The 19,095-nt window shown below is 39.9% G+C and overlaps 2 protein-coding genes across 4 annotated transcripts; both read right to left on the bottom strand.

Moving 5' to 3' along the window:
• Positions 1–3,953: 3,953 nt before the first annotated feature.
• Positions 3,954–13,911, bottom strand: LOC118423404 (steroid 17-alpha-hydroxylase/17,20 lyase-like). 3 transcript variants are annotated; one of them, XM_035831545.1, is made up of 11 exons: positions 13,810–13,911; positions 10,952–11,082; positions 10,296–10,469; positions 9,681–9,774; positions 8,840–8,998; positions 7,778–7,899; positions 7,282–7,368; positions 7,003–7,128; positions 6,235–6,474; positions 5,527–5,686; positions 3,954–4,976 (listed from the first exon to the last, which is right to left on the bottom strand). In XM_035831545.1, the coding sequence occupies exons 2-11, from the start codon at positions 11,076–11,078 to the stop codon at positions 4,781–4,783; spliced, it is 1,485 nt and encodes a 494-aa protein (XP_035687438.1). In that variant the 5' UTR covers positions 11,079–11,082; positions 13,810–13,911; the 3' UTR covers positions 3,954–4,780. The 3 variants fall into 3 exon arrangements, with proteins under 3 accessions (XP_035687438.1, XP_035687437.1, XP_035687436.1); XM_035831544.1 differs by having other exon boundaries at positions 13,702–13,828; XM_035831543.1 differs by lacking the exon at positions 13,810–13,911 and adding an exon at positions 13,388–13,679.
• A 3,062-nt stretch (positions 13,912–16,973) lies between these two features.
• LOC118423413 (transmembrane protein 272-like) lies at positions 16,974–19,089 on the bottom strand. Its single transcript, XM_035831555.1, has one exon. The coding sequence runs from the start codon at positions 18,998–19,000 to the stop codon at positions 18,536–18,538; it is 465 nt and encodes a 154-aa protein (XP_035687448.1). The 5' UTR covers positions 19,001–19,089; the 3' UTR covers positions 16,974–18,535.
• Between the last annotated feature and the right edge of the window lie 6 nt (positions 19,090–19,095).

Here is a 19,095-nt window from a genome sequence, read left to right as displayed (position 1 = left end):
CATAATGCTCTTACATGTTCACTGTTGCAAATAAGCGAGAAGATTTCGAATTAACTTTATAGTATTTAATGCATTTGTTTATAAAAAAATGTAAAGGCCAAGCGCCTCAAGCTGTAATACGCCGTTCTTATAATCATAATGTTCAGGTAGATTTATCGGTAGCATAAAGTCTGGCCAAGGAGTGTCCTTTTGGCACCAAAAATCTGACGCAGGGCGCACTGGTGAAAGAGCTTATCAGACAATCCAATTACGAAAGGTCCTCTGTCACGGGTCGTCACGGGTCACCTACGATAACCGTAGACACTTTGCGTCTTTCTTTCAGAGTTGACCTATCCCCTTGAATCTCCCCTCAGGATGTCTCAGCCCCCTTTATGATTGGACAAGTGAATCTCCACTAAGCACGTCTACATGGCGATTATTCACTACATCATTACTGATGAACTTTATTGCTCGACATTTGTACATGGTACAATGTATGGCAACGACTGTTACACAAAGTACAAAATAGGTGTATAGAAAAAGACTTAATATCCTAATTAACATAACAAGAAGGGCTTACACAAGTCTTGTGAACCAACCCACGTGACAGCTTCAACCAATGACCTCCTAAAACAGAGTCAAGTTTCGGCAAACCTTCATCATTGTAACGCCTGGAACAAAGGCAGGCAGCGGAGTTCCCAGTGCACGTGCGCGGTTTCGAGTTTGGCGACTGAGGTCTGAGTTGAGGACTGGCTCCCTGTAGTTAAATAGTCCGCGAGTTATCGACACAGTTATTGTCCATCTCAAGCGACTGATATAGGTAATACTTTCTTAACTGTCTTGTAGTTAAATTCGGCAACATTGTGCGTTGTTTTAAGTAGTCTCGATCCAAATGTGTAGTTTTGGGTGGGTCCGGATAGTTACAAGCGGTTATCAATGTATGTTAGTTTCAACGTCCTCGTGTCGGTTGATACTAAGGTTGCGTTTTTCATGTACATTGTGTTGAATGATGCCTTGATTTGTATGTGGTGCAGCTCTATTGGATTCAGATCTAGAGTGTGGGCCCTAGGCTTGTACCATCCGGATTAATAGAAGCCGAGACTGCAAGCTGAACATGTTTCGCGTTCACAGAATCCAGGACCATCCAACAACACGAGTCATATCGGCCACTACTCTAGATCTTACCGGATTCTTATTCCTGTGGTGGCCAGATGGAACTGTGTACTCTTTTCATCTTTCGCCGAGACGCTTCGCCCGACACTCGAAAGGGGACTGTGGATACTGCACGGAATTGCACAACCGTTGTGATTGCTTCAACTGCCGACTACATCAGAATAAAAGGCCATACATACCTAGTAGGCTGTAGTTTTTTTTATTACTTTTCCATGTAATATTTTAATAATAGTTCAATAAAATTTCAAAGTTTCATCCATTGTGTTTTCTTGCTTTAAAACGTGCTTATGATTAACTTTATTCTGCTAAGTAAAATGGCACCTTTCCACACCTTAGAATCACCTTAATGCACATGTATATGAGACGTAGAGAGGTAACTTTAAACATGTCTTTGGGGTGTTTTAGGACGTATTTATGACAACTTTTAGCTGCTGAAAGGACAGATATAGACACAGTAAAATCCTCTTAATGCACACGTATATGAGACGTAAAGAGGCTTCAGAGAAAATAAAAGGAAACTTTAAACATGTATCAATGATGTTTTTGTAAGTGTTTATGAGAACTTTAAGCTGCTAAAAGGGCAGCAATACACATCTTATAAACATCTTAATGCACACGTATATGATACGTATAAAGGCTTCAGTTGAAATTAACGTGAACTTTAAACATATATTAAGGGCGTTTTAATAATCATTTACGAAACATTTAAGCTACTGAAAGGCAACTTAAAAAACCGGAAAATACGGATCTATAAGCACCTAATGATCATCTTTACGCACACGTAAATAAGCCGTAACGATGCTTAAAGTTTTAAAATACGTAAAGTTTAAATGCAATTTAAATGAGTTTTAATAATCATTTAAAACATCTTTAAGCTGCTGAAAGGCAACTTAAAAAGCCGGAAAATACGGACCTATCCGCACCTATAAGCCACCTAATGATCATCTTTACGCACACGTAAATAAGCCGTAACGATGCTTAAAGTTTTATAAACGTAACATTTAAATGCAATTTAAATGAGTTTTAATAATAATTTAAAACACTTTTAAGCTGCTTAAAGGCGACTTAAAAAAACGGAAAATACGGACCTATCAGCACCCCCGTAAAGACTACGTAACGCCAATCTTTACGTACTCGTATAAGAGGTTTATAGATCCGTAAAGAAGGAAAATACGTCAACGTTAAGCATCATGTAAGCATGCTTAAATACCGTTTTTCGTGCCGTGAAAGTGGACATTAAGTGAAATAGGGGTCATCAACTAGTGATACTTCTAATCTAAAATGAATGCTATTGGGGTTGATTTCTTTTCTGTATACAGTAAAGGATGAAATTCCCAACATTTTGGGAGACATATTTATTGGGTGGTGCTAACAGGAATACAGTTTTTTTGTAATTCGGTACGATGTGCAAAGCTGGGGAACATTTTGTTGACTAATTTAAATAATTTCGTAGTGTGGACAATGCCAAATAAAGTGCATTTCATCTTCCACTGCTTTTCCCGTACAATGAGAATGGTGTTTAATAAGGCTAAGTTTACCGCTTATACCATCTAGTACGACTCCTTGTCAATAATCTTATAATATATTACCTTTACCCAAATGTTGTATTATTACAAAAGAATCGTGTTTTGTATAATTTAACTTTTTTTCCTTTTACAGTTAATCGTCTACAAGGATGAGAACCAGCTGAAGACACAGTTCTACAAACCTCAGCCTGGGGAGGATTTCTAAGGAATGAAGTAACGAAAGTTACTTAGGGGGATGGGGGGCATTTTTATACGTAAGATGCAGAATTTGGGCTCGTATGTGGAAAGAAAAGTGACCCAAATTAAGTCTGGGTGCACCTTCTACTGGAAAACCGTGACCTGAGGTGTGCGGGTCAACTTGCTCTGCTAAAAGTCTTCTTACGAAGGGAATCCTTGCCCCCTCAAACATTTTGACAATATCTTCGATAGACTTCATGTCGATTGAGGAGTATGACCCACACAGCTCTGATCACAGTTCAACCTCGTTTTTCTCAACACTTACCGACTAAATCTAAAAAAAAAATCGACTTGAAAGTAATGGCCACAATGACTTGCAATGTTGGGAACCTTTAATAAAACAACTAATTCTATATAATATAGTAACCATATAAAACTTCTATAGATAGTAACGATGGAATATTTTTTTAGCCATATTATAGGAAAGTTCCCTCACTTTGAATCTTTGTTTAGTGTTGAAAAATTCATTTTTCTTATGACTTTTGATCAAACAACATTATACAAACACATCTCAAGCTACATTTTTAACATTACTAAGAAACGAGAAGAAGCTGAAGAAATGTATTAGAATAGAATCCATGTTTTAGATTATTCTTAGAAACCATGTATACTGTATTACGCCCTTTTGTATCAAATATGTAATATTAATATTAATAATAATGTGCCATATTAATATAAATAATACGGTAATGTGCCAAAAAGGGCTATTACTATAATCTCTATATTCTGAGTGCGGCCATGAACTTCTTATTCCATAGTTTCACGAAGATAAATCTGATGTTTGTTTTGTGGTACTAGCAACTTCGAAATTATGCTGCAGATATATAAGAATAAATTTATTTGCTATGGGATTGGGGACATCTTGTCACTGTCATATTTTAGCCATACATTACATAAGCGTTTTTTCTATAAATCTATTATTTCTAACTGATTACAGATTTGTTTGTCTGTTCGCCACTCACATCCATGACTGCACAACTAATAACCTGTGATGTTACAAAGAGCTAGCCTTGCTGACCAAGACAAAGACGATACAAATGGAATTTGACATAGATATATGATAAAACGTAAGAATATTCAACGGACAAACATGGTATATGATGGTCCAAAATAGCGTATACACTATCCACAACAGTATCTTTAGCGAGAGGTATGGATCAGAGCATACACATGTAAGGGTCGTATTTATAGTCATATATTATACATGTAAATACATAAAGCTATATCATATGTGGAACAAATCATTCGAGTACAAAGCCCTTGAATGAATGATTTCTTAACCGTTATTAGTGCAATTGCATTAAGTCTTTGTGACTTAATCTGCAATACCATTTATATACATGTAAGCTTGGTACATTTTCTAGACAATACCATGTGTTATGGTGTAACTTAAAAGCGCTACAGAATAAAATGACGAGCAAAGATGACACATGGTATGATATTCGGCATAATATGATACATTGGGGATATTGAAATCCTAAAAATCCACTTGCTGTTAACAGAACAATAACATTATTGGCTACTACCACCTTAAAAAACTAATTCAAAACTTCTTATCCTTGATCAAGTAAAACGTATATTTGGAATCAACCCTCAATCTGTTGCGTTTACTGGCGGTCTACCGTGTTTTGGCTGGACTGTATTCGGTGCTTAGAAGCTTGTCCCCGCCGGGTAATGTTTTGTATCGGATAGTAGGTGGTAGGATTCATTGACCAACTCAATATCTTAACTCCTACCGCGTTAAACAACTACCGGGTGACAAAGATTACTGGGGCGGTGGTAAGCTTCATCTGCCCTGAAGAGAGCCCGGCCAGTCTACGGTATAAAAAGGCTGCCTGAGTTTGTTCATCCCGATAGATCCCGTCCTACTTTCTGCAAGTTATGACGATCTTAGATGGAACGGGCATGGAGACAAACCCACCTCCTCTCACATCAGGTGTTAGATCAGGCGGACCTCCCCCCTCTGGAATGCTGAAGCGGAAGTTCTGGACCAGTCCTGCCAGGAGGAGGAACATGTCTGCCTTTGCCACAGCCTCACCAGGGCAGGCACGACGTCCAACACTATAGAGATATGATTCATGAATTATAAATGATCATAATACGTTCCGTTTAATACCAACTTGGCTATACATGTACAGATGTACATCATCCAGAAGTACGTAATCTCTCTTATCATTCTTTTTTTGTTCCTTTCTTTCCTTCTTTCTGTGCATTTATCTGTCCTCGTCTGTCTCTCTTATTTTGTATTCATTTTTGTTGACACGCCTGGAGCGATGTATGTCTGCGTCTCTCTTTTCTTCCTCTCTTTCTCCCTCTCTTTCTCTCTCCCTCCCTCTCTCTCTCCCCCCTTTCTCTCCCCCTCTCTCTTTCTCTCCCTCTCTCTCCCCCCTCTCTTTCCTTCTTTCTCTTTAGGTATCTTATTTCCCTTTATCTTTCTCTCTCGGCCTCACGTCTGTCTGTTTCCCCGCATCCGTGTCGCTTCGTACGGTATGTGTGTGTTGTGTGCGTGCGTGTGTGCATATGTCTATTGTCTATCTATATCTATCACTCGTGTATGAAAAAATATAATTATTCGGCCGTAATTATGCTCAGTATGTCCTCATTTATTTACCTGAAAGGCATCAGAGCGGCAGGTTTTGGTATCGGCCTGCCGTTATCATCCAAGAAGCGTTCTGGACGAAATGTGTCCGGGTCTCCCCAGATGTCGGGGTCATAGTGCAGCGCCCACAGATTTGGAAATATCCACGTGCCTTTCGGAATATGGTAGCCTCCTGCATGGAAAAATATTCAATGGTTAACTGTTTCATACCATATGCGATAGTGATAACTTGTGCAAGAGTTGTACTCAGTACAACGTTTTCAAAATACATTACGGATTTCATTTTTAAGACTTTGTCGTAAACAGATTCAAGCTATTCTAATTTATCTAATCCATACCTACTTAGAAATTAAAATGTATTTCTTCCAATTTATAAAATTCATGTAGAGTTACCACATGGTTTTGGAAACGGTCAGATCTTTCAGATAGTACACACTATCTTTCGTCTGTGGCACTGTCTTTTATACTGGTCCAACTGTAATGCAAAAAAAATTCAGCTCTTTTGCCCGTTTGACAAATTTTTCCCAGATCACATCAGTGTCACTGACGAAAGATAGTAAATGTTATCTGAAACATCTGACCGTTTCCTAAATCATATCCTGTTCCTTGTCGATGAATGAGAAACTGTTGCTTGGGGCGTATCGTATTACCTGGATGTCTAACCTTCATCGACGTTTATGTAGAGATGTTTTAGTTGAAATATAGCGTTATAGTACTTACTCAGTGTTGTGTCTACGGTCGTAGCATGCGGCAAAGATGTCGGGGTAACCGATCCCATCCTCATGACCTCATGCATGGTCGCCTCCGTGTACGGCGTGGCCTCACGGTCGGACAGCTCCGGCAGCCTGTCACGGCCCACCACACTGTCTAACTCAGCAGCCACCTTCTCCTGTATCTCCGGGTGGGCAGCAAGGTACAGGATGGCCCAGCGTAGGGTGTGGATTGTCGTGTTCGTGCCCCCTGAACAAACGACAGTTGGTAATGATTAAACCCTTTGTTTCATGAGTATAATCTAGTCCCCGCTTCAGAGCAAACTGTAATTATTCTGAAGCAAGTTTTAACTAATTTCTAAAACAGACAACAGATTGAGCCTACCTCATGTAGATTGAACTTACCCAAGTTTTCCACTAGTCTTTGTAATGGGATGAACTGACCAACGACTTCTGCAGAGTCACGTTAGATGGAACACGTGACTAGGTGAGCTGACAGTTTATGGCGTGCCCCGTCTCGGTTGATCCATTCCGAATCACTTGACCAAACTGTCAGGTAACCCAACTGCCTAAAGTGACGCCAGGAAGCATTGGATTGCCCATTCCTTGATAGAGACTTATTCTGTTTATTCGAAGGAATTGGGTTCAAGTTTTGATTTTTCATATTTTGAAATTACAATAATCTATTCATATTTGACTCTTAAAGAATCCTACCAACAAGAAGGAACTTTCAACTGGAATTCTAGCTGTTGTGTGAGTATGTAAATGTCGTGCTCACCACCAAAAATGTCACCAACAGTCTGCCTGAGATGAGTGTCTGTGAGAGAGTTGATGTCCTGGATTCCCTCCTCTTCAGCCTCCTTCTGAGCCTTGATCAGGTGATCTGTGATGTCACGGAGGTTGTCTGTAACGGTACCAATAAGCCACTTCACAAAAAGTTTCTTTTATACTTATTAGATACTTTCAAAGCTACCAATATACAAGAAAGCATATTTTTGAAACTTCTTGTCTTTTTACTTCAAAGAAAATGTGTACTACGTATTACAAGAAGACTTACCGGGGTCGAATGTTTCCTGGTGCTGGTCCACTTGACGTTTGAAATACTTGAGAAAATTACATGACATCTCGTGACAAGCACGCTTGGCTGCAGAAAAGCAAACACCAATAAGAAGATACCAATGAAACAAACTCAAAAATTTAAGAACAAAAGATTCGACTTTCTTGCAACACAAAAGGGGGACAGATGTTCGACCAGTTTTATCGTCCGACGTTCCTCAGGATAACTGAGGACCCGGATGTTTAGTAGTAGTAGCCACCCGGAAGTGGAACGTGAGCATCGGGTCAAAGGTGGTTAGAAGTCTATACCGGCCACCGGTTCTGCTGGATCTTTTGTGTTCTAAGCAAGATGGAACGTTTTTCTATATCATGCACCAACCAAGACAACCTTGGGTGATAACAAGAAACTATCTTTGTAGAAATCCATACTAAAAGATACTGTTACACGATAGGACTTGTAAAAGTTTTGGACAAAGAATAATGTGTTTGCTACTTACCAGGGGTGGGAAGGAATGCAAGGGAAGGGTAGATGTCAGCAAGAAGCCCCTTGGAGAGAATTTCAACACCTTCTTTATTTGTCTGCAGTAGATGCTGGAAGTCGCTGTCATCCATCTTGTGCCTTTTAAAAAATGGAAATATGTTCGTCTTTCGAATGAAGCACTGTATTCAACTTCAGCTGAACGGATAACGTTACGCATGTTATGTTTGTTTATTTTGAAATAACAAACTAAAACATCATAATACGTTGAGGTCATATTAACATATATGTCTTGAATTGATGCAAACAAAGTATACAATATGCCATGCCTATGCACATTTTAGGTTAATAATACATACCACGTTGTATATCCACCGGGCAGTCGGCATGCAAATGGCTAAGGTCTAAAACTTCAAGATTTTTTCCTGGTCAAATGAGTAGATATCCTGGCAGTTTTGCGGTGGATATGACAAGAGAGGGTTTCTACATTCATATTAGGGCTGCGTTTTTGTTAACAGAGGTCTTCTCACTGGGTAGCTAGTTGATCGGTTCAAAGGTCAAAGCCATATTTTTTTGCTTTTCCGCAAGTTCGCGCAGTTAAAGTCTTGATCACAGATTTTTTTTCGTATGAGAGTATGTCTGTGTGCCATATCGTCAGAAAGTTGTCATTAACGGCTTTTTTCTCCTCCCATACGCATTTTAGTAGGCTGTATATTGAATGAACGGCGTCTAACCTATAGTTAAAAGTTAAGTTAAACCCTTCCCGCGCCAAGATGGCGCATAGGGCCGTGCCCATCTCTGTTTCATTAGACCTGGGCCACACACAACGCAATCACTACAGCAGGGGGCTAGTCCACTGGTAGTGGTGTGCGTTCAACTTCCATACTCTTTCCCGAATGCTGAGTGCTAAGCAGAGAAAGCAGCATGTACCATTTTTAAATTCTTTGGTATGACTCGGCCGGGAACGAACTCACGACCTTCCGAATGCAAGGCGAACACTCTACCCACTAGGCCATTGCACCGACTAGGCTAGGCCATTGCATTGAACCTATAGTAGTATCCAGTTTTTTCTGTAGCGTACCTGACACCGAACGAAGCGGCACAGATGATGTTGTAAACCACTTTATAGATGTAGTCCTCGAGGTCCACCGGTTCTCCCTCCATGTTGGTAAAGTCAGCGATGATGTCTTCCAAAGATTCGTGCACGATGGTTTCCAGGTTTCTCCCAGAGGCATACGTCCTGAAATTAGACATTCAAACATCAATATAGGGCAATGAACCGCAGAAGGCCCAGTATTTTAGCATATTTTCGACTTGTATCAGGAAAATGCAAGAGACATTTCATATTGGCGAGACAGTGTAGGGTGTACACGTTCAGGCAAAAATAATGGTCCATTTTTAAGGTCTATGCTGTGATTGCTGTCCCTAATTTGAAGTGGTCAGTCCCAAAATCTACGTCATCAGAAACCAAGTTGGCGGCACATTTGAGAACTGCGAAAACTTTCGCTGGTCGGAATTTTATTTAAAATCAGACTTTTGTACACTTTTGAGATAGCGAGCTGCTATGTGGGGTGAGCTTTTATGACCTGGAATGTTAACGGATGAGATTATGACACCCTGAACTTGTTTTTTTTTACATAATCGGCTATACGGATTTCTATTGGTGTCCTATGGCCAAATAAAGGTATATTACAAAGTAGTTACGACAGCCATTTTGAAATGGGATCTCGCGAGAGGACAGTGTGACGAGAACTTGCGTGAGTTGCACGTTAACGAGGGTGGAGAGAAAGAGAGAGAGAATGCAAAAGCAAGCATGACTTTGTCACTGCACTAATTATATTACACGATAGAAAGACGGCAAGTCAGGGTTAGGTCTTCTTATGTATTAAATGCCATAACACTGCAGTTCTATTCAACTTCACCTGACGGCGCTGACGAACAGTTTTCGCTGCAGTTTCCATGTCGGGCTGTTGCCGGTGAAGGCGATGTCTTGCCCACCCTCTGTCACAATATCACCTGAATGATGGAGACAACAGCAGGAAGGTAATACTAAAAATAGTTATAATGGAAATCTGTATCGACACTACAAAAGTAAGGCGACTTTCGTAACGTCTATAACAACTACTTACAATACAACTAAACAGACACATATGGATCTTTACAGGTATGAATAAATCAACATATTGGGTCCAGAATGTCATTCACACTATTGGTTCTACGGTATAAGCATTCGTGGATATATTTGCCTACTTGTACACAGTAAGGGTTATCGCCTTTCAGAATGTAGTTGAATTCATCTATCGAACAGAGAGTAGCAAATTCTTTAGAGCAGGTGGAAAGTAATGTGATCAGCTCTGTGCTTTTATCATTATATTGTGAACATTATATTGTGGTAATAGGTAATAATGCAAAAATGCTAATCTTCAAAACATGGGAGTGTCGTAATTCTTCGGCGTCAGATAGCTTTTGTCATAATTTTCTTACTGGTACCAAAACCCATCGTTTCTTTAGATGGACGAAGGCCAATGATGACTTACTGGTCAGTGTCTTCGGCCTCCCTCCAAAATCAGCACTCTTCTTCACCAAAGCCTCCTTTACAGCATCCAGACTGTTCAGTACGACCACATCCGTCATGCCCAGCTTCAGGCTGAAAACGTCTCCGTACTTCTGGGCGAGGTCGATGAAGGTGAGATATGTCCTCCCACCAAACACTGCAAAATCGGAATGAAATATAATTATAAAATATGAAGGTACATTTTCGCGAAAATACAAAATGTTTTCACCTGTGGCTTTTTGGCAAGCTATACCCACACACAATACTTGTACTCATCCTATGGTATTGAGTGAGGGTATAAAAATGCATGCATCTAGGTTACTGGACAAGGTCATTAACATAATTCTACTTAGCATTAGTCTCACCCAAACGTATTGTGTGCAAGAAAAAAATGCTCATATCAACATCTAGAAGCAAATATTAAGCCTAAGATTTATATATTTAATATGTATATATTGGTTTAAAAAGTAGGCAATACTACATTTAGGGCCCTTATAGCTAGCAGCCTTCTTTGAAAGTAGTAGTCTAGTATGCAATGTAGAATTTTTTGTAAACAAGAGGGTCTCATTTTGGCTGTCTGGAGAAAGAGAGAAAGAGAGAGAAACACGCTCAAAACATAACCTTCAAGAGATGACTCACTTGTAATGTTTCCGATGATTGGCCAGTAAAATGGTCCTGGGGGCATCCGCCATCGTCTGATGTAGCCCAGCAACCAGGTGGCAAAAATCAGGGTCAATAAACCCAGAAATATCGTCACCATCAGCATGGTCCTATTTAAACAAGAAAGCTTCTGAAAAAAGCTGCCCGGTGCGTATTTTGGAAAAAGCCTGGATGTTAAACAAAATCACATGAAAAAAAAAAGAGTTTTTAAACATCGAATTACTGAATTGGTCTGTCTTCTATTAAAAAAAACATTACATGAGATTTGTCTAACAAAGAAAAAAAAATTGTTACAAGTGGGATTCGAACCCACAAATCACGGCTGCAGAAGCAAATCGCTATATCCACCCGGCGCGTTGGCCGCTGGGCCACGGAAGCTTATTGCGTAAACGATCGTACAGAAGGGCTATTAGAAGAGAAGGGTTAAACGGTTGAAAGGTTGAACGGTTGAAGGGTTGAACGGTTGAAGGGTTGAACCAACCGCTTCTCTGGGCACAAAGACCCGGTGCTACTCACCGGGAAAAAATTGGCACGTATGCAGATTTTATTCATTATTTGGTAAGAGAGATATATTTCCTAAAAAGAAATAAGTATTTTGTTCCTATTACTACTTATGTCAGAAGGTTAGCTCAGTCTACAGGTCTAATTATTTGCCGACTTTTTTGCAGCAATCTGACATAACACAATTTATGATTCAGTATTAGCTACTTGGTGTTACTGAAGCGCCTACTTGTAATCCATGATGGTACTGCAGCCTTCGGAAAACTTCATTTTCCTCACGAAACTGTTTTCTGTTGCCCTACGTGTTACACAAGTTTTATTGACACGACAACAAATACAATGAGTTTACTCTATCGTAAAGATCGTAAAGTACAAAAAGATGCAGATAAATGGATACAGAAATTCTACTAACTAAACAATACAGGATAATACGAAAACATGGCAGGATACAATCAGTGTGATTTGCTAACGACGTCAAAAGTAAACAACGCCCATTTCGACTGGCGACAAAAACACTTAATGAAATCATCCGTTATTTATGTGTCGGTGCAACTAGTCATTGAGACATTCAAAGTTGACTGTTAGGACTTTAAAACATCTCCTGTCCATTCGATCAAATAGCCTAAGTTTTATTCCAGATATTCGCAAACTTAACCTGGGGGCCATTCGGGATCAGGCAGCTAGGACAGTTTATTCGGTGGCCCAAGACAGTCAGGCTCGCCGAGCACAGTCAGGCCCGCCGGGGAGGTCAACCTGCCCTTTTCGATCTTAAACTCCCCGGAGCGCTAATGTGAGATCGGCGGGCTGACTGCCTTGCGTCCCCGAACATAATTCGCTAGCTACTCCATACTAACTGGCGCCCAGCGTTTCGCAAGATGTGACCTTGTTCTGTTAGTTCTGTTTACTTCAAGGCTCGTGTCCCACTGTGTCAACGACCTTGCCCCATCAGAAGGCTATCGAATTTCTGAATCGCCCCAAGTCAACCCTGTTTGCATTGGATGGATATTTAAGACCTGCAAACGTCACAAAATCGATCTCAAAACACCGCGAAGGAAGCAAGACAACACCGGTCATACTAGTATTACCACTGCAGAAGGATTTCCAAAATTGAGGCTTTAGAGCTAGCAGTGTTAGTTTCTTCGAGTCAACTATCTAACTGCTGTGTGTAGTTAAAGCTGCACTATTTAAGTTTAGGACAATCCTTAAAGTAGACGTTCCTAAATTTTCTTTACATATATTAAGAAAGCAAAATATAGCTTTGAGCATTTGCATAACAATGCTCAGTGAGAGAAGTTGCAACATAATTGCATCATACAAACATGCTAAAGAACTGTGATCTTTCCTACATATGGCTTTCACTTGTCGTGTGTGTGCATTACGTACATGGTGTGCCTGATTGCACAGTGGGGGGTCTGATGACAGTTTTATCATAGTTTTGTAAAATGTAATCTTTGCAAGTGTTTACTGATTAACTGATAACCCCGCCCCCTTGGGTGACTACCTGTGGCCAGAATGTTATTGCTTACTACCAGGAGAGTCTAGGTCTTAATATTGTTTCTAACTTTGGGCCAAAACATTACGTAGCGTACCTTTAATCATCAAGCGATATCTTGGATTCTTGCACGAACAATTAGTCATACTTCCCTCAGTTGAACCAAGCACCAAGGCTTGACATGCCCTATATTTTGGAACGTGTGAAGACAACTACAACACGCCCCCATTTTCAAACAAAACACACACAGACCGGTCACGCCCCACTTCACGGGTACAAACAAACGTCCTGAAAGGTGAAGGTATTCTAGTCAACAACTTCTTTAGAAAAATATAATTTTGCTTTACCAGGCACAATAAAAGATTTGTAGCTGACGTCGGAAGACGACAATAACAAATAGAAAAGATAAGGAAACGACTTACGCGTTGAAGACTGCCACAAGGAACGGGCGAAGAAACTGTGCAGCTCGCAGGCAAGGAAATATGATATATACCTGAGGGTCTGCATGGGGGGTCCCGACAACGATTTGCGTTGAATTTAGAAGAACCCCTACGTGTTACGCTACATAAAGGAAGGCAATTACGCTAACATTGATCGCCTTGCTACGAATTACGTAAATAAGACGGGTTTTCCCGATGAGTTAGGAGGAATAAAAATGGGCTGCCTACGCCTTACGTAAAAGAGCATGCAGACCCTCATACCTCCCTGCGAGCTTGTGACGTAAACAGTTCCTTACCTGCTGTTCTTGTTGCTAGCTGAGGAACAGGTTGACCTTGAAAGGGCAAGTGTCTTGGCAAGAAAACGCAGCACGTCTTGGCCTTGGTAAAAAAAACACAGTGCTCACCGTTTGCAGGTCAAAGTCTGAGTCGCTTGCTTGCTTCACCCTTGTCGGATTACATAACCCTGACATTAGCGCCCCCTATCAGGAGAGGATGGAAGTGTTCTTGTCAATGAAAGCAGTGGGTGGTTGAGTTAGTCATGCCTGACAGGATAGAAAATCTTAGTCTCCAAGCAGATCCTACGGTACATTTAAAGATAGTATCAAAGCTGGCAATTGCAAAGGAATATAGCCGTGCCCGTTTGACTATATTTGGCCGGTTTGACTCCCTTTGGCCGTCTATATTCCTTTGCCAGCTTTGATACTACCTCTAACGTACCGTAGGGTCTGCTTGGAGACAAGGAAAAATCTAACACAGGCGTTCGATTGGGATAATCTGTAAATATTCACATGCAGCTTCGATGTGAATCTAATTGTCTAAACATATACGTGTTGTTACAGTACATGCATTGCAAACAATGTGGTATCATAGCCGCTGAGAAACTGAATTAAACGTGTTGATAAAATCAACCAATCAATCAAAATGGTTTATTATTAAAAACAAGATTCTGGCAGCCAGAGGCTGAATTGTGTCTTGTTGTACAACTCTGCTTGTTTCGAATTCGTTAATAAGTTGTTAAAATCGGAACCAAAGCATGATAAATGCACTCATGATGACATCGTTTAGTTAGTTTCAGCGTTTAACTTTGTTGTATCAAGCAGTGTGTGTCAACAAAGAAGCAGGAAAGCAACAAACATCCATCCAATATGATGTATATAAATTAGATTGCGCAACAATTGAACAAGGTACAAAGTATGACACCCACTAGTACATAACTATTGTTCCACGAGGCTTAATCTACCTAAAACAAGCTTGTGCAGTGTTGGAAGAGAATGTTGAAAATGATATTTGTATTCAATTAGCTCTGGACAAAATGCACAAACGATAGGATTTTTTAAATCTCCCGGATCCTATACCTAATTTGTTACAGGCAGTTCTGAGTTTTGTAATTGCCCCACGAACGCCAAGGCTGAATGTAGGTAGCGCTCCTATGCTGGTTGAACATGGTGGCACAACATTCTCACAATCCTTTTCATATCAACGGCGGTCTTAATCGTCATTCTAGATGTAAGAAAAGATGTCTGAATCTTTCCAAAAAAGTTATCGCGCCTGTTTCTGGTATTTTTTCTTAAACTATTACGGCCGTGGCGGCGTTACAAAGTACTGCAGCAGAACAACATGTTTTTGTATTTTAGAAATTCCCGGGTACGAGTCTTCTCGACTTGATTGTATTTCACTGCCGTGGACTTTCCAGGCGTTAACTAGTCGGGCGTAGATTTCAGTCTACAAAATGGCCGTGAATCCGACGAATCCGACGAATCCGAAATCGTGCATCATAGCAAATTCAAAACGTTTCCGAGCGAATCCGGACAAATTCATGATGCAAACTCGAACACAACGATGCACCGCAAATCCGGATATTATTCGGATTATAATTCTACCATAGTTAACTTTAATGACTTATTATTTGAATCTTTTTGACCTTTGTATTCCTGGGCCCGATTCATTATTTACTTTAACCTACGCTCTACAATAAATGTGTAAATAAAAAAAACTAAGACATACTGACTGACTTCCTTTGTTACCTAGAACCATTGGCACGTTCGAACTCTTCTGACAGTATTATTAACTATTAAGGTGGTATCTCTCTACACTTGCGTCACCGGCGCTTCACTGCGGGGTTCGCTCACTGCGGCATTGTTGTATTATTTTTGCTAATTTTTGTACAGTTTAGATACTGCGTAAAACGTAAATGTATGGCTTAGAAGAAAACAAAATACAGCAAACGTATGAAAATTCGTTCTTTGTCTCTGAAATTCGCTGAGTAATCTTTTCAAACCCCGCAACGCTGCACCGGTGCCAGAAATGCAGTGAGATGCCACATTGACGTTACGTTCGTTATCTTTTGTAGAGCGTCAACAAATTGCGGCGTCTCTTGGTGCAACAGTAGGGTTTTCGCTCAAAGCCAAGAGGTCCCGGGTTTGAGTCCGCTGAAATACTCCGACATTGTGCCCTTGGGAAAGGCACTTTAAACTAATTTTCTCACTTCGCTAAGTTGAAAATGGCTATCTAATCTAGTAGAGGATGTTAAACGGAGGCCCGAATCCTATGTTTGGGGAGGGCCATACCGAGAGCACGTAAACGAACCCAGCATACTTATTGAAAAGAGTAAGGGTCCTTTTCAGTGCAAATGAAAGAATTAAATTTGTCCGGATATGCAGCTCGTACGTACTTTTCAGTATAAACCTGGTGTGTTACGCCATATAAGTCGGTTTACTGGGTATGCGATACATGCAAAAAACTGTGTACGGGCCCCCCAAAAAATATGATATTCGCTGTATACAAAGATCGTTATGATATGCTTACAACCCCATTTTCTGACCGTACAAGAGTTAGGTGTCAAAAAGTAGGACAATCTTGATGACAAGATGTCCCTAAAAGACCCTCCTTGTACTTCTACATTCCGACTTTTGTGTTTTTCTTAAGGAAAATAATCCTTATCCTTAAAATCACGACTTGTATTCTCTAGCCTTCACATTAAACAACTTCTTCAATTGTTCGAATCCCACTTCTTAAGATACGTTTTCAATTACTTCGCCCTCAAGCATTAGAAGGATTTTGTTCTCCGAATCCTGAATGGTTTGGTTTTAGTTTGGGAGGTAGTGGGTTCAAATACCTACTTATTATACCTACCAAAGACTTTAAAATTTAGCACACTGCTTTCTTTACAAAGCACTATTCTAAGCACTAAGTTATGATTATGAGAAGGATCATTATTGTAGTTGAACAAACGCACCACTACTGGTAGACAATATCATGTAAGCCTTTTTGTGTAATACAACAGAACTGTGTAGCCTCATGCATATGATATCGGAGATGGGCACTACCCCGTACACGTGTGTGTGCATAGTTTTCAACTTTTAGTCCTAGCTAATCACTGAGAACATAATTAGCATAATTATTGATGACGTAAGAGTGTATTTGTTCACAGATATTACAGATACAACAGTTGTCAACTACTACAAATTTCATTAATGTGTTTTCAATGTACAATAAAATACTCAATTCTATAGCAACTTCATCATCATAGCAACTTTTATGTCATTAAGGAACACAGGACAAAGGCAGATATACACAGACAAACAAGTAGTTTATTCAAACACTTGGCACTCACATGCATATGATTAGGTTTTATATATGGTAAGTTGGTGTTTTCAAAAATAGAAACTAATACAATCTACACCAGTTTTCTTGCAAGTGATTTCTTACACGGCAGACGTGAAACATACTGATAGTAAAATGTACATCTAACATACACATAACTTGTACAAATTCATGTAATATGTTTAGAATATTCATTTTGGCAACATTACACACACACGTTAATGTACACACAGTGTAATTGTACAAAATGTACAAACGATATACTTTACTGTATACAATATAATGGCATTTGTATTTCTACACTATGTTTGAGACACAAAACACTCCAAATTACTTGGAAAACTTTAAAAGATTAAAAACTCTGTGATAGTTGCACTGTCTGCTAAGTTAATCCATATGGTTGACAGTAATATAATAGCATTACGTGACATATTATATTACTATAGATCTAATATGCTAAGGTCTAATCTTGTATGTTTGACATGTTCTAGCTTTGCATAGAAGTACATATTCATTGATAATATTATTATATATAGGTTTATGTTACATCATGTACTCTTGGAGCTGATTCTTTGAATTCAATTCTATATTTTGAATTTTAGGGCACATCATTCGAAATGATATTAATATTCATTTTCAAAAGTTTCTTTAGCAGCAAAAAACGCAGTCTCTGATTGGCTGACTCGAAATAGCGGCGGCCATTTTGAATCATACCAAAACAATGGATTTTCTCAGGTAGGCAAACAATCTCATCCTTTTTTCAATAGATAGAATATACTTGAAACAAATAGAATAAAAAATTGACTCATGATAAATGTGAATTTATTTTCTGAACAATTCTTTGTCCGCTTTCAGTCCGAATTAAACGTGATTATAAGTTTTTTTCGAATGTTTTCTTTCTCTAAATACTAGGTGTCGTTAATGCTAATATTGTAAAGACAGACACTTGAAAAACCATGTCCACACAATATAGACTGTGAAATGTGTGTGGGTAGTCCAGCGTTGTTTTCTGCCTTGTATTCCTACCATATGCTTTTTTTTTCGAGTCTCTACACTGATCATGTTGCATAATTTCTTTTGAATACAGATATATCAATTTTTGGAAGGCTTTAAAAAGATTCACCCGTACGAGTGTCAACTATCTTGTTTCAAGAAGTACGTAATATGTACCTAATATATATATCATTAACCTGAGAGTTAACTTTTAATGCTAGTAACATAAACCGTCCCTACAGGCCTAATATTTGCTAACTCAGTCCTCTGGTTGAATAATTGATAGTAAAATAAACTATGGAAGGTGTCGTCTTGGTAACGCGTCCTATGACAGTACCTTTTTACTTAGTCGACAGCTGTTCTGGCATTGGCAAGAGTCACAAATGCTTCAAATATAGCTTCTTACGTTTTGAAAAGAGACCAGGGACAAAACACTTACACTAAACAGCTTACAAGTTTAGGTGATTGGAACTACACAGAACGATATTCGTATGGTGAAAAGATATATACTTGCTACGTTGTCTGTTCAGAAGTCTACTTCTCGATGTCGGCGCTGCCTTTTTTACCACAGCAACAACAGCACACAAAACAGCAACAGCAGGCGATGAGGATGGCGACTCCGATGAGAATGTACATCGCTATGGTCATCCAGAAGGCAAAGTAGTACAGGGTGCCGTGGCAGTAGAGAGCGCTGGTTGAGTCGACGGTGTTCACAGTCGTGTACACCGAGAAGATCCAGTAGTTCCCTGCGATGAACCAAGCGAAGAGGAAGACGCTGATCAGACCGTCTAGAGGATTCGGTTTGGCGTTCTTCTCCTTGTCGTCTTCTCCTTCGTTCTTGCGGACGTGGTTGCGAACTCTCTCTCCTGTAGAGAGGAGAGTCTTGAAGACTCCGAAGCTTCCCCAGACGACCAGGAAGATTGGGATCATGCGCTGGATCGTGCACTGGTTGAGGAAGAGGGTTCCGATCACGATCTGGCTAACGGGAATCCCGATCATGAATCCCAGGCCGATCGTGCAGCCGATGCTGCCAACGATCACGGAGCAGAATTTCTTCCCGAAGGAAACGTTGTCGTCTGTATCCTCTCTCGTTT

The sequence above is a fragment of the Branchiostoma floridae genome, chromosome 9 (assembly GCF_000003815.2).
Source record: "Branchiostoma floridae strain S238N-H82 chromosome 9, Bfl_VNyyK, whole genome shotgun sequence".
Lineage (NCBI taxonomy): Eukaryota > Metazoa > Chordata > Leptocardii > Amphioxiformes > Branchiostomatidae > Branchiostoma > Branchiostoma floridae.
Note: the sequence above shows the minus strand (reverse complement) of the source record. Positions and strands in the feature narration are given on the sequence as shown.

Bases quoted from the DNA above. Each gene is read 5' to 3' on its own strand.
- LOC118423404 (XM_035831545.1), bottom strand. From the start codon at position 11,078: ATGCTGATGGTGACGATATTTCTGGGTTTATTGACCCTGATTTTTGCC. The intron at 8,999-9,680 runs GTGAAGTTGAAT...GTCTAATTTCAG, and splicing joins CTGTTCGTCAGCGCCGTCAG to GACGTATGCCTCTGGGAGAA. The intron at 6,475-7,002 runs GTGAGCACGACA...TCGTTTGTTCAG, and splicing joins TGTTGGTGACATTTTTGGTG to GGGGCACGAACACGACAATC.
- LOC118423413 (XM_035831555.1), bottom strand. From the start codon at position 19,000: ATGATCGGGATTCCCGTTAGCCAGATCGTGATCGGAACCCTCTTCCTC.